General features: G+C 36.7%; 1 protein-coding gene across 1 annotated transcript in view; it reads left to right on the forward strand.

Moving 5' to 3' along the window:
- Positions 1-9,714, forward strand: part of MTPN (myotrophin) — a 31,112-nt gene extending 21,398 nt beyond the window's left edge. Inside the window, exons 2-4 of the mRNA XM_036400722.2 lie at positions 795-908; positions 1,877-1,960; positions 6,471-9,714. Coding sequence (XP_036256615.1) covers positions 795-908; positions 1,877-1,960; positions 6,471-6,557 — 285 coding nt within the window. The 3' untranslated portion in view covers positions 6,558-9,714. The remainder of the gene's footprint in view (positions 1-794; positions 909-1,876; positions 1,961-6,470) is intronic.
- The last annotated feature ends 3,856 nt before the right edge of the window (positions 9,715-13,570 follow it).

The following is a 13,570-nucleotide window of genomic DNA, read 5'->3' on the forward strand; positions in this document are numbered from 1 at the left end:
ATAAAGGAACTTGGCCAGATAACTATGATCCTAGTTATGGGGCAAGAGAAGCAAAATGAGCCATTTTGTACAAGCTCTCATGATTTTTTTTATTGGTTTGGTTTGGGTGTTTTTTTAAATCATGAGTAGTTACCTAGTGCACTTGTACCTTGTGTACAGGGACACCTGAGATGCAGTACAGAACAAGGGATCAAGGTTGACTTAAAGTCATAAGTGCAGATGTGAGGGAATAAAAATTGAGCAACTTAATTTTCATTTTTCTTGGGCTGTGACTGAAATATTTGGGTGGAACATTCTTCAGCATATTTATCGCTGACATCTTTTTCACTAAAAATCTTTTCTTTAAGATTTTCCCTTCTGAGAGGCTGAGGCCTCAGAAAGAGAATGTAAGCAATGGTTATCTGCTGCTGTGGAATGCAACAGGTGGATTTTTGGTTGGGCCATCTTGAATGTTTATCATTAATGGCCAATCAAGACGGAGCTATCTCGGACAGAGTCCAAGAGAGCTGCCTTTTGTTATCATTTTCTTTTCTTTTCTATTCTATTCTTAGCTAGCCTGCTGAGAGACGAAACCTTTACTTCTATTTCTTTTTAGTATAGTTATAATGTAATATATATATCATAAAATAATAAATCAAGCCTTCTGAACATGGAGTCAACATTCTCATCTCTTGCCTTATCCAAGAACCCCTGTGAACACTGTCACACATGTTTAAGGGTGTTGGATTTCTTTCAAGCTCTTCCTCTTGTGTTAACTCCAAAATTTTACTGATGAGATTATGTTTATTTTAAAGGGTGAAGATGTCAACCGGACACTTGAAGGTGGGAGGAAGCCTCTTCACTATGCAGCAGACTGTGGCCAGCTTGAGATTCTGGAATTTTTGCTCTTGAAAGGAGCTGACATTAATGTATGTATAATTGTATTTGCAAATGGGTCTTAAAGTCTTCCCACACACACCAGAGAGATTGGTGTAAGTGCTTAAACAGTCACTGAAAAGTATAAATCAAACTAAACAATTCAATGCATTTCAAAATATTTGAGAGGTGGGGTTCTAGAGGTTAGAAGTTCACAATTATGCTTATTAAATGTTTTAATTCTCTTTGGACACATTGGAAAAAAGTGTGTCTCTTCTTTGGAGACATTCTTTCTTGTTTAAGACATTTTCCTGTAGCTTGACATGCATGGCTTCTTGTTTTGAAAAAATTTGACTAAGCTGTATCAGCCCTGCAGAAGTTAAATTCCAAATACTTTAACCATACACCCCAAATGTGCCTTAGAATGCTCGTCCAAAAGTTAACATGTAAGACATCTTAGCTTTAGCTCTAACAAAAATGCTAGGATTTCACTCCTGGTTGTCTGGAAAGATTATCTCTTCCTTGGGAATTTTCCTAGCTGGGGAAGAGTTAAAAATAGCATTTCAGTTGCTCCATTTCTTATTCTTTCCAGGACTGTAGTTTAGAGAGAAGACAGCCAAAAGAATATTTCAGCCAAAACTATTTTCTGAAGTGATGCTGCCTGTGAAATGGGAGAATTAGGAGTAGTGTTTTTAAATTGGGCAAAATTTTTGAGCTAAACTAATTGGGCAAAATTTTTGAGCAATTTGCTCAATTGGCCTAAAATTATGGACAAGCTTTGGGATACCTTGAAGTCTTGTGGAAGATATATCTTGCTATGACCTCTTTTTTAAATTATAACTTTCCTGTATTAAAAAAGAGGTAAAAAATCCTGTGGAATGCATTTCTGGCTAATATTCTTAAATTTTTACTTCCTTACTGTTTTTTACTTCCTTACTGATTAAAGAAAATTAAGAAGTTCTGTGAAACATTACAATGCTGTGTGAAATTGTCCTTCAAGTAATTGTATCTCAATTTGCAGGCTCCAGACAAACACAATATCACACCACTCCTATCAGCAGTCTATGAGGGCCACGTTTCCTGTGTGAAATTGCTTCTGTCAAAGGTGAGATAGGAATGTTTTGAACAAGTTACCCATTAGCAAAGCATATTACTGGGATTTTTTTTTTTTGCAATAACATTATGATGCTCCAGATGATATGTTCAGAACATCAAACAGATGCTAAAACAGAGTACTCTGATCATGGTGAAAGGTAGCTGAAAGACAAAGTTGAAGGACTTCTGTTGTGTAGCAAAAGTAAGTGACCGTAAGAGTATTGTGGGCTCCAGCTAGAGAGCAGAGCTGCAAATCAGTAAGGGGAAAAAAAATGCATTCCTTCAGTGGATTTGGCTTTGGCAGCTGTTTAAGTGCTTCATGTGATGCAATCTCTGCTGTGAAGTTGCTCAGAGGTGTGGTTTCCCTCAACTTTTGCCAGATGACTGAGAACCCATCTGGGTTGGCAGAGGGAGGGGAAATAAAAGTAGGGAGCCAAGCTTTCTCTTTCCTACAGCTTGTAAATTTTGTCCTGAGGAGAATAACCTTAATCTGTCTCTGTTTGCACTTCGATTTTTATTACAAAAGTGATCAATTTTACAAAGCCAGTAGTTAATTCAGGCAGTCTTTTTTCTCCATTCACATACACTCCTTCTTGATTACACTTAAGTCATTTGGCCAAAGGAATTCTTGCCATGTAATACTTTCATGTGCCACTTACAGGGTAAAGTTTTCCTTAGCTTCCTCAATGCTTCATGAATTTCACTTTGATCTTGTCTGATACTACTTATGCTTTTTTTGTAAACAAATGCAGTGACTGTTAATTTGCTATTCAAATGGTGTGTCCGACTTGCTTAAATTTATTGTGAGGATTGATCCTTCATTTAGGATCATCATAAAATAAGGTATCCTTTATCCCATGTTGATTTATTTCCATTTCTGGTTTGGAGGGTTTTCCCAAATAGATTACTTCAAATAATTTCAGATTACTTTCAGATTATTTCAAATTACATTCAGATTTCTTCATGCTGAGTTAAATGCTGATTGCTTCCATTTACATGGGCTAGCTGATGAAGTATTTATAAGCTGGAAGTTGGCTTATCAGCTCTGTCTGTTTGAAGCAGGGCTTATATGTAGAGATTGTTCTGTCTCTTAACACAGTTATTTTATTAACCTTGTTTAAACATTAGTTTAAACTAATCATGCCTTGCTTGTACCATAGTCATATGTTCTTTGGTAGCAGATACCTGGGAATCAGAAGTCAACCCTTACTGAAAGATGTAAAAATTCCTGACTGTTTAATGTTCTTCCCACTTACTAAGCCAACATTCTCCATTGCTTTTTGTGCTGGATGGACTGTGGAGGTGTTGGAAACCTTTTACATGAGACTCAAGCTATTGAAGGGAGGAGAAGGAGGAGTAGTTCAAGAAATGTTTCAGACATTGATCCGTGTTTTTCTTTAATAATCTGGTGTTTGATTTGTAATGTAAAAAGTTGTGGTTTTTAAATGTCAGAGAAGCCAGAATGTTAAAATAGACAACAGTTTTGAAAGCTTAGAGAATGAGGGCTATTGCATAGGATGTAACAAACTTCATCCATTTGTTCAACTCCCAAAATAGTTCTGCTTTTGTTTACAAGAAGTATCCTGTCAAGTTGGGCAGTTAAGCCCCTTTTTTCTTCTCTGACAGTGGCAAAAGGAAGAGCTGTGAGTATGACCACATCTGCTCACTCATTTCCCTCATTCATGGTTGCTGTACTGGGGATTTCAGAGGTGCATACATCTGTCCCCTGTTCAGAAGTGTTGGCAGATCTGTTGGCCATGACTTCATCCATGTACTTTTTGAACAAGAAGACATCTGCCTCTGTTGTGTCATCTGGCAACTCTTCTTAGCAGTTTGCTGCTTGCTGTGTAAACCAATCTTCTCCCAGCTTCGTTAAGTGCCCCCAGTTCTGGTTTCACAGTTTGGTGGGAGCTCAGCTCTCATCATGGGTTCTGTGCTTGTTGCTTTGGGTTTTTTCCAGAACTGCAGCTGGAGCCAAGTAGCTCATGTGTGGCTCTCAGAGCCTGTTTAACATTTGTGCTTTGCCTGGTGACTTAAGTGGGCAAACATCCTTGTTTGTTATTACCCTGCCCAGGAGAGAGGGTTTATATTTATTTGCGTATGTGTATTTTCAGAGTAGAACATAACACAAATATTAGGAACTTTTTACTTGGGGAAAGTAGAGAATACTATGAAATCATTGTACTTCCATGAGTTTTTTAATAAAGTTGCTTCCAGGCAGTGTTGTACTTCTACAAATTAAAGTCCTCTTGACCTGACCTTTATTGTTTCCTTCTCTTTTTATTGAATGTAGGCAGGAGTCTTTCCATCTAGCTAATGGCCAATTTTCTAAATTTATTAGTACTGAGTTTAATAAACGGTGTCCTCCTTAGGTAGTCATGACCCTCTTATCCTACATTCAATAAAGCTGTTTTAGAAACCCAGGTCTTGAATGTCAGTAATTTTTCTGAAGTATTTTTCTGAGGGAGGAGAGCAGTCCCATGTTAAGATTAAAACCTCTCTTTATACTTCCAAGTTAGCCCAGTTAACTGTTATCTTTGGTGCCCTAAGTGCTGGTACATTGGTGGAGAGTTTTATGAATTAAAGTTCTTTAAATTCTGTCAGGTCAATTACTGCATAGTTCCATTTTTCTTCAAATCAAGATTTTCCATCAATGAACAGCTTTTGAAGCCTTCTTGATTTCCACATAGATTCTAATCTGAGTGCTATCTAAGCAGTAGAAACAATCAACACCTGCCATAGAAGCTATTTGTACTCTTATTTGCCTTTCTTTTCCCTGGACAACTAAGATTACAAGTGTTGAATACGTACTAAATCTCTTGGGGGTTTTCTTAGGGGAAAAATAAATGTTTTACAAGCCGTGTTCCCATGGTTTCAGCCCAAGTGTGTGTTTGCAGTAACCAAATTGTCATTTGTTGGGAACAGGCTAATTCAGCTCATGTTCATATGCCAAAGAACTGCAGCATCCTTGTACTGTTTGGGCCAAGGATGTTACACAGTGATAGGAGAGAGGAAATACTAAAAGTTGCTCCTGTCACTGGAGTGAACTCAATGCATCTCTTGCACTGGAAGTCTCTAGAGGCCACAAGGAAGATGAGCAGCTCCAAGAGGATCAGTTTGGCCAGTGGACCACAAGACTGGCAGTGCTGCCATAAAAACCACTGCAAAACCATCTTTTTCAAATGACAGGTTGCGTACATGCAAGTAAAGAGTGTACAAGTTTCAGAGAGGGAAATATGCTGCATTGTGAAAAGTAGCATTGGTAGCACATCACAGTGGTATCAGATCCAGTTTATTAGACTGTTAGAGAAGTTTAGGGAAGTGAGAGTTGTCTTGGGAACAGACATGGTATTATGTATGGAAGTTCAGTGGGGATTTGTGTGTTTAATTAGTGAAGAAGCTATGGAAATTCTAGGTACATTATGTCCTTAAACTATTCAGTGTCCTTAAAGTAACTAACAATCTTCCTCGTAATTGAGAAGGGATTTGTACCTACTCTGTGGAGAGCTTATACATAAACTGAAGACAAGCCTCTGCTGTGCACACTTTGACAAAATGTGTTTGTACCCAAAGTATTTTTCCTGTCATTTTCAAGTGAGATTTGCATATCATCTTGCAGAGTTGTTCTGAAATCAGTCCTGTGATCTCTAATAACTTTTGTCCCCTTATTTAGCTACCCTATTTACAGTTTGGTCTGTGTTTTCCCTTTCATGAATTACACAGTGCTCAAAGCAAACATGACTAGTTAATCACTCTGTTTCCCTTCTTTTGTTCTCCTCCCATAAATCTGGCACAGTGCTTGTGCTAACTTGCAGCAGTTTATTCTAATTCTTTGATTTATCCAGTTGGTGCATTATCCTCCAATTTACCCAGTTGGTGCATTACCCTTCATTTTCCTGTTGCCTCCCTGTTCTGTTTGGTTGCCTTTTAGGTGACCTAACTCTTCCAAAACAAACCTGAGCAATTTTGGACTCAGAATGATTTTGTGGTGTTGTTTTTCTGATGTATCAATAGGGACTTTTTTTTCAGAATGGAAGAGAAGCACAATCCTTGATGAGTGTGGCCATTTTATGATATAAAACTAATATACTATGATTTGTTAGTAAATCAGCTCTTCCAGGTATTACCTGTGTAATTTAGCATGTGAGAGCTTTGTGCACCGTAGATTTTGTAGAAGTGTGTAACACTGAATTTTTAATTTTGTAAGAGTAGCAGTTGCTGGAAACAAGAAATACATCTAAGATAAACTGATAATTTGTTGGATTTGCAACTTACTGTGTAACAAAAATTGTGGCTTTTTTCCTTATTTTTGAATGACAAAGTTGGAAACTCAGATTAGCTGCATGCTGAAAAGTTCTGTGCATAAATCTTGTCTGGTTGGTTTCTGAATGAAAACAAGGCACTGCAGTGAAAAGCTGTATGTAATCAATATAATTATTCAAGTTATGTATCTTTTGACACACTTTGTACTGATTTAGCCCGGCATTATGAACTGACAGTCCTTCCCATTGTTTTTCCAGGGTGCTGATAAGACTGTGAAAGGCCCAGATGGACTAACTGCCTTTGAAGCCACTGACAACCAGGCAATCAAGACTCTTCTTCAGTGACGGATGGACTGATATCTTAAATGTCTCTCCTGTGGCCTCACACTGCTGCCTGTCTGTCACTCTTTGCATCTTCCAGCTTCTTCAGCTAAATACTTTGGGGGGAGGGAAATTCTTTATGAGTCAGACTAGTTAGGGGCTTGTATCAAAGATAATCTGGTTGGAGAAGGTTGAAAAGTATTATGAACAGTGTCCCTCTAGGACTTCTTTCCAGTGCACAATCTCTTCCCATTTCTAGTGAAAATGGAAGAAGGAAGACAGACCATGCTGAATACTTGGCTTGTAAGCCTCCTAGATTAGCACTAAGATTTTTTAGATGGATGGAAGTACTTCCTTTAGATGGAAGTACTGTGCTATGTACCTGAAACTAATTGTGAAGGAGACAATAGTCCTATGCTCTTAGTGTCTGCCATAATCTGAAGTGTAGTAATGTAGGTGGCTGGGTTGCTCTTCTCTCTTCTCTCTCACTGGGTAGCTTTATTCTTCTTCTGCCTAAAGCTTCTGTTGCAGTTTTGAGAACTTTTGATACTAGTTATCGGAGCTGTTCTTTATATTGACTAATTGGATGTCACACTAATGTTTTCTGACTCTTGAGCAAACCAAGAAAGACCAGTTGAGGCATGGTGGTGTTACACTCCATAATATCTGCCAAGGTACTTTTGGATGCTTGAATTTGAACTCTTTCTATCCCATGTATTTGTTTCAGTACAGGACAGACATTTTAAATAACTGCTTTTGAGAGAGAGGTCAAAATTTCACTGTAGTTTTTTTTTCCAAAAGGAATGTAAGATGAAATTTCTTTACTCACCACATCAGCATAAAATTCCTAGACATGTGTGAAAGCTCCAGGCTGTTTGGCACACAAGGATAATCAAGGCAAATGTGGAAAATGACAGTAGTTATTTAGCCATTCAGATCAGCTGAATATTGTTGCTAAACTTTTCTGGTAAAGATAGAACCTTTCTATGTTCAGATGTAGAAGCAGGAAGATGTACAAGCAGAAGTCTTAACTTGCTCTAACTACTACAGAATTTTTTTTAACTGTGCATATCTTCAAATGAGTGTTTCATTGTCAAATGGATGAACCTCTTAAATTCCATTAAGGCACGAGGCTTGTTCTGGAAGTTCCCAGTGTGACCATACCACATTAACCATTGACTTTTAGATAAGATTTACTGTACTAGTATGACAGTCTTGAACATTGATGGGAAGGTATTTAATGATGTTGTAGGCACTCCTGTCACACCTTGTGGTCCTCAGGAATATCTGAGCTGCTGGCTTTCATCCTGAAAATTTTCATTAGACTCCTGGTTCATTTAAAACTGAGTAACAGGCTCTATTCCACCAACTATACATCTTCCTCTCTTTTGAAATACAGATTTCAAACTTTCTGGTAACAAACAGAATACAGAAAAACAAATGTATATAACATCTCATGCTGAATTCTTAAACAAAAGTAGCTGATACTATTTTGGTATCACTGTTGAAATTGAGAGGATATATAGAAGTAGACTGGTGACTACCACTCGTATTTAATGGAGATTTAGTTTTACTTGAATAATGTTGCATATTAGGATTGAATGTCTCAGATATAAATGCATTGCACTGAGAGTGCAAAATGAGAGCGGGAACTGATTTATATCTACACATAGCAAAAGAAAAGCAATGGAGAAAACAATCAACTCTGGCCATAAACTGTACAGTGCAATTACTCTATTTCTTGGAGCTGGGTGGCAAGGAAGAACAGAAGGGTTGGAAATCAGTGATAAATCAATTGATGAACTGCTGATAAAAGAACAAGAATATTTGGTGAACAGTGCTTTTAATAACTATTTATAAGAGGACTCTTTAATCTTATCTCTGATCAGTGCTGGATTGTCATGTCATTGTAATAGTGTGAACACAGACTATAGGTTTAACTCTTTATTCAGCTATGAAAGTAACAATCTTTGGCATCAATTTGCCTCCATATTATGCTATTAAATACTTAGCTATTCAAATACTAGTCTAGAAAACTGCAATCTGTTTTTACGTGCAGAACTTGATTATTCAAGTTTTTTGTGTTGATTAGTATCAAGTTGTCTGGCCATAGTGGTTTTGTATTTTTGTTGGGTTTTTTTTTTTTTCTTCAGTATTCTTTCCTGCCCTTCCCTTTAACTCTCATTTAAGTGAGCAAAGAAACATCATCTTTGTACTAACTCTTCTGGAGATTCACTGAGGCAATTTTGCCTCCCTTTTTCTACGATTATGGGGACACCTTATTTTTTCTTACTTCACCCTGGTGGGGGGAAAAAGAAGTAAACAGACTTCAGTGAGTCAAGTGTTAATTTGGCTGTAATATATACCCAAGCTGCCTTTTGAGATAGTTAAAAAGATGGCATTTAATGTTTGGCTTATAAAGAAGAAATACTTTTCTGCTTTTTGCACTACATAACAGGTGTTTAATCATTTTGCCCAGGATTAAAAAAAAAAAAGGTAAAAATAAAAGCTTATACATTTGTAATTGTCTCAAGACTGGGCTTGTTCATTTGTTTCTTTCTTGTTAGCTATTTTGTGGAAAAAATAATGGGTGGCTTCCTCTATCTTTGAGTAGGTCCTAACTAGATAAAAATACCAAACTGTAAATTATTTTTCATTCTATAAACAGAATTTAAATACTTTGTCAGACTGGAATTGCATATACTTGGAAATCCACTCTGTTCTTAAACCTTTTCCTTTGAAATTTGTGCTCAATATGTTATAAACTTAAGTATATTTTCAATTTTGTACCCTCTGCTCCCTTTTTCTTACAGGGGGCAAATGAGAAAAGGAGTACAATAGTTAAATGGAACTGAACATAACATTGATTATTTGTAGAAGAGGCTGGCAAGAATAGAGTGTCCTAGGTCAAGCAATTGCAGTGTTGCATGCAAAATTTCAAAACAAACTTGTCTTAATTATATTTTGTAAATGGATAAACAATCATCTTTCTACGCAGTGACAGAAGAAAAATTAGTGCTCTGTGCATTTTGATATTTGACTTTCTCTTTTCACCATTGTTAACTGTTTTGACACAGTTGGGTTCATCATTATCATGGTTCATAGACATCAGAATGCTAAATGATACTGTATTTTTAAGTTTGTGTTGCAAGAATGAATGGAATAAACTTGAATTGTGCGATATGAGAATTTGGAGTTTCATTTCTGTTTCTGCTCCTGTGTTTTATTAACCTCAGGCTACAACATTTTATTTGCCTGGAAGGCATCTAACTTCCAGCTCACATGTACAGTGATTAAACTGTTTAGCTGCTGCTTATAAGAAACACGGAATGGAAGCTGCTTTGAAAATTAAACATATAATGTTCTTTGTGGCTGTTTTGAGGGGTTTTCAAGTATATCCATTTAAAGGGGGTTTTGATAATTTTGGTGGCCTTGTAATCTCCTTTTCCTGCTTAAATGGTTAAGGTTGAAGATCTTCTATTAATTTTAAATTCTGAGACTGAAATCTGTAAAGAAAGGAATTCTATTACCTGTGAAGCAAATTGCTTTCTCCTTCATCAGAGAAATTGAAAACAGTTATTAACAGAAATCGCAGCTGAAGTATGAATAAAATTGTATAGAAATGTTTATTCATTATTCTTGTGACATCTTTACAGTGACTTTGTCAGGACTTCCTTTTTTAACTTTGCTTGTCAGTAGAGATTTGACTCTAATTGCCTGAAGTGTTTGATATGATTTATTTTAAAATAGACACTTATAAAGAAAAGTACAGGAAGATGTGTCAAATTAGAAGAACTATAAATATCAAAAAAATATTTCAAAATAAATTAAATTTTCCTGGTTTTCTCTGCTAAACTTTGAAAAGTTTACAGAACTTCTCTTGCTGCATGCACAACCTTTCAGTCAAATATTGGAGAGAACAAGAGTGTGTTCACTATGAATACCAAAGCATTTCAAATGGTGTAATGGCCAGTGGCAACTGATGTGTGTGGGCTTCAGTTCTTGTGTTCATATTACTGATTCTTTGTTCTGTGAGTGTTTTTGGTGTGACTTTGGGCTTTTTTTAATGGGCAGTTTTTCTACAGGAGGAAATATTCTTGGTTCAAAATGCAGATTTCTTTCGCTCCCATTCCTCAGTGACTGGCAAACCAAATTCATCTTTGCAGGTAAAGAATCTCTAATATTTATCTATCTATGGCTGATCTTTTGAAAGAGAATGGTTTCCTATCCAAAAGGATGTTGACCCAAGAAAAGAATTTTTTCAATTGCACCACTTGATTGTTTCTCTCAGTTTGGAGAACTTTATACTCTCAGAGCTCTCCTCAAAATATTTATGTTTTACTCGTGATCTGACATCTGGAAACAGCTTTCAACTCTAAGCTAGGCCATAAACTTCCTAGATGAGTGTTTGAGAAGCACTTGGTTTCATGCAGTGCAGATTTTGTCTGCTTGGGAAGTAAGTGAACATTTTTTCCTAGGATCAGGGCTCCGCTCTTCCCACCTTAGCAGTCAAAACAGTGTTTTCTAATTTTAAACTTGGAAGTGTTGCATTTAAATACCATTGCTTGCTATTGTGACCCAATGTTGTTTTGGAGAGCCTTCTTTTAAATAGAAATCCCGGAGTCTCTTGTGTCTTCACTCTTGAGGTTGTGTTTGGAGAGCACCTGAGTGCACCTCTCCATTCTCCCACATCCTAAATGTCTCTGGGATGGGTGCACTGCAGGCTGCCACAGAACACAGGATTCTTTTGTGCTTTTCAGTCACTTCTTCTTTACTACACAATTTTGCAACATTTTAAAATTAAGAACAGAGGCTTTCATGCACTGAGGTTCATCTCGTGGCCATTCAAGTTAAGAGGCAGGACAGTGTGCCAAAACCACAACAGACTGCATGTCTCAATCCAGTTATCGAAATTAATTAAACGAAAATTTATTTCAATTGTCTCAAACTGAACATAAATTTGGAGGGTCCAAAACTCAGTCTCAAAAATAGTTTCTTGGCTGGCGAGCTCAATTTTGGTGCATATATTAAATAATTCACCTCTGAAACATTTCTTTTTGTGTGTTTCATATTATTTTTCCTCTAAGTGAAAGTAATTCCTCATTGCATTTGAAAGAACATTCAGTTTGTTCAACTAAAGCTTTTGTCTCAAAGTAAAATAAACAAGATCTAGTTTGGATTAATGTTTTAACTCTTTTGTCTGAAAAATATTTGGAGGTAGGAAGTCTTGAAAAGTATGCAACTCTTCATGGAAGTTAAATTATGCTTCCTCTTTCCTTTTACACTTTTAATTAAGATATGTAGCCTTTTATTTGAGTAGCAGCATCTTGTGACCATGTCCAGCTACCTTTTTTCTTTTATTATTCTTTTTATTTATTGTATTATTTTCAGTGGAAAACCAACAGATCTGTTTGATTGACACAAAATATCTTGTTGGTTGGTTGGTTATTGCCAACATCTCAGTGCAGCCACCAAACCAGATCTATGGCAAATAAATTTGGGTTTTACATTCCTGAAGTCTTTCTCAAAGTTTATTCTTGTTACTTAAAAATATTTTGGTGGGCTTTTTGTTGCAACACTATTTTGAAGAGGTTTTTTCATCGCTCTTTTTGAAGCAATAATTTCACTTTCTACAGCAAAAATTTATCTTACAATATTTTGGCCAAAAAAAAAAAAATAGCCTGTATTTGTGTCTATCTGTTACACAAAAACATTTGTGCTGAAGGATACCTCACATCTATGCTTTTGATAGATTGCTATTAGAAGTTAGTGCTGCACCTCCTACCATAGATAAATCTGGAACAGTTTTTGAGATACTGGTGAGCCTCCACTAGAACTGGGATCAATAAAATAGCGGCAGATTTTTCTTTTTTTTTTTTTTTTTTTTGTGACTATGCACATGATGCATAGTCAGATAAAACTTAAAGAAGTTTTAGCTTTCATATTTTCCAGGTTCTGTATTGCATTAGTGTGTAACTCTGAACTTCATATCAAGTGTTAGCAAGTTCTCTTCACAGTTTAGTCAGACCAAACAATCCTTTTCCAGCCTGAGAACCAAGGACACCATTGCAGCTTTGGGCCCAAAGAGTGTGAACAGCAGCAAACTGAGGAGAGCAATCTGGGAGGATAGGACTGCACAACCTGAAGCTGTAATTGGGTACTTAACCCCAATATGTAAAGGGACCAAAACTTATAAAGGTGTCAAAACTTGTGACCACGAGTCCATCTTGGGGATCTTGTCCACCCAAGGTGTATCCTTGGAAGGCCTTTTAATAAATACCTATTATTAATTTATTCCTTTAACACTGTCCAACTTCTGTTCTAGGTAGCCTCTCTAGGCATCACACAAACTTCTCTGTGTTTCAGTTACCAACTTCTTTCCTTCTCTTTTGGTCACTTAAGATGTAAGCTGATAGGAGGATTATCTCTCAGGTCTTGATACACCTAAAAGGGTTTTTTAGTGCAATTTGCAGTCAATAGCAGTAATGTTCTCAGAAGCACAGAAGAGCACATTTAGAGATGAGACAGATGGAGGAAGCACACACAAGTTTCTAGTGTCAGAGGCTGCAAACATAAGAACAAGACCTAAAATTATAAATTAATGAAATTGCTGAAGGTAGCTATACATTTAAATATTTACAGAGCCATATTAAACAGTAACTTGAAAGAAAATAGATCCAGCCTACAGCAATGAGGCTGCATAACCTGTACACTTAATAAGGAGGTGCTTCTGAGGCTGTGTGCTCACTATAAAAAGCTGAATATATATTGGCCATCCTTTCTTTAAAAAAATTGGAGCCCAAGAGGAGCTGGAGTTGGGCTTTGCAGGATTTTAAAATATTGCACCAATGAACGAGGCAGGCAAGTGAAGGATAAAAAGTAAGATCCCATAGCGACTGAGTAGTTTTTCACAGACCAGTTTCTATTTTAGGCTGATTTCTTCAGTTTCTATTGGAGACTAAATGCTTTTCAGTAACAATTATAAGCCAAGTTTATAAAAATCTGAGCTGTAGACTAGGGGGAGGGCAGCACATGTT

The sequence above is a fragment of the Molothrus ater genome, chromosome 5 (genome assembly GCF_012460135.2).
Source record: "Molothrus ater isolate BHLD 08-10-18 breed brown headed cowbird chromosome 5, BPBGC_Mater_1.1, whole genome shotgun sequence".
Lineage (NCBI taxonomy): Eukaryota > Metazoa > Chordata > Aves > Passeriformes > Icteridae > Molothrus > Molothrus ater.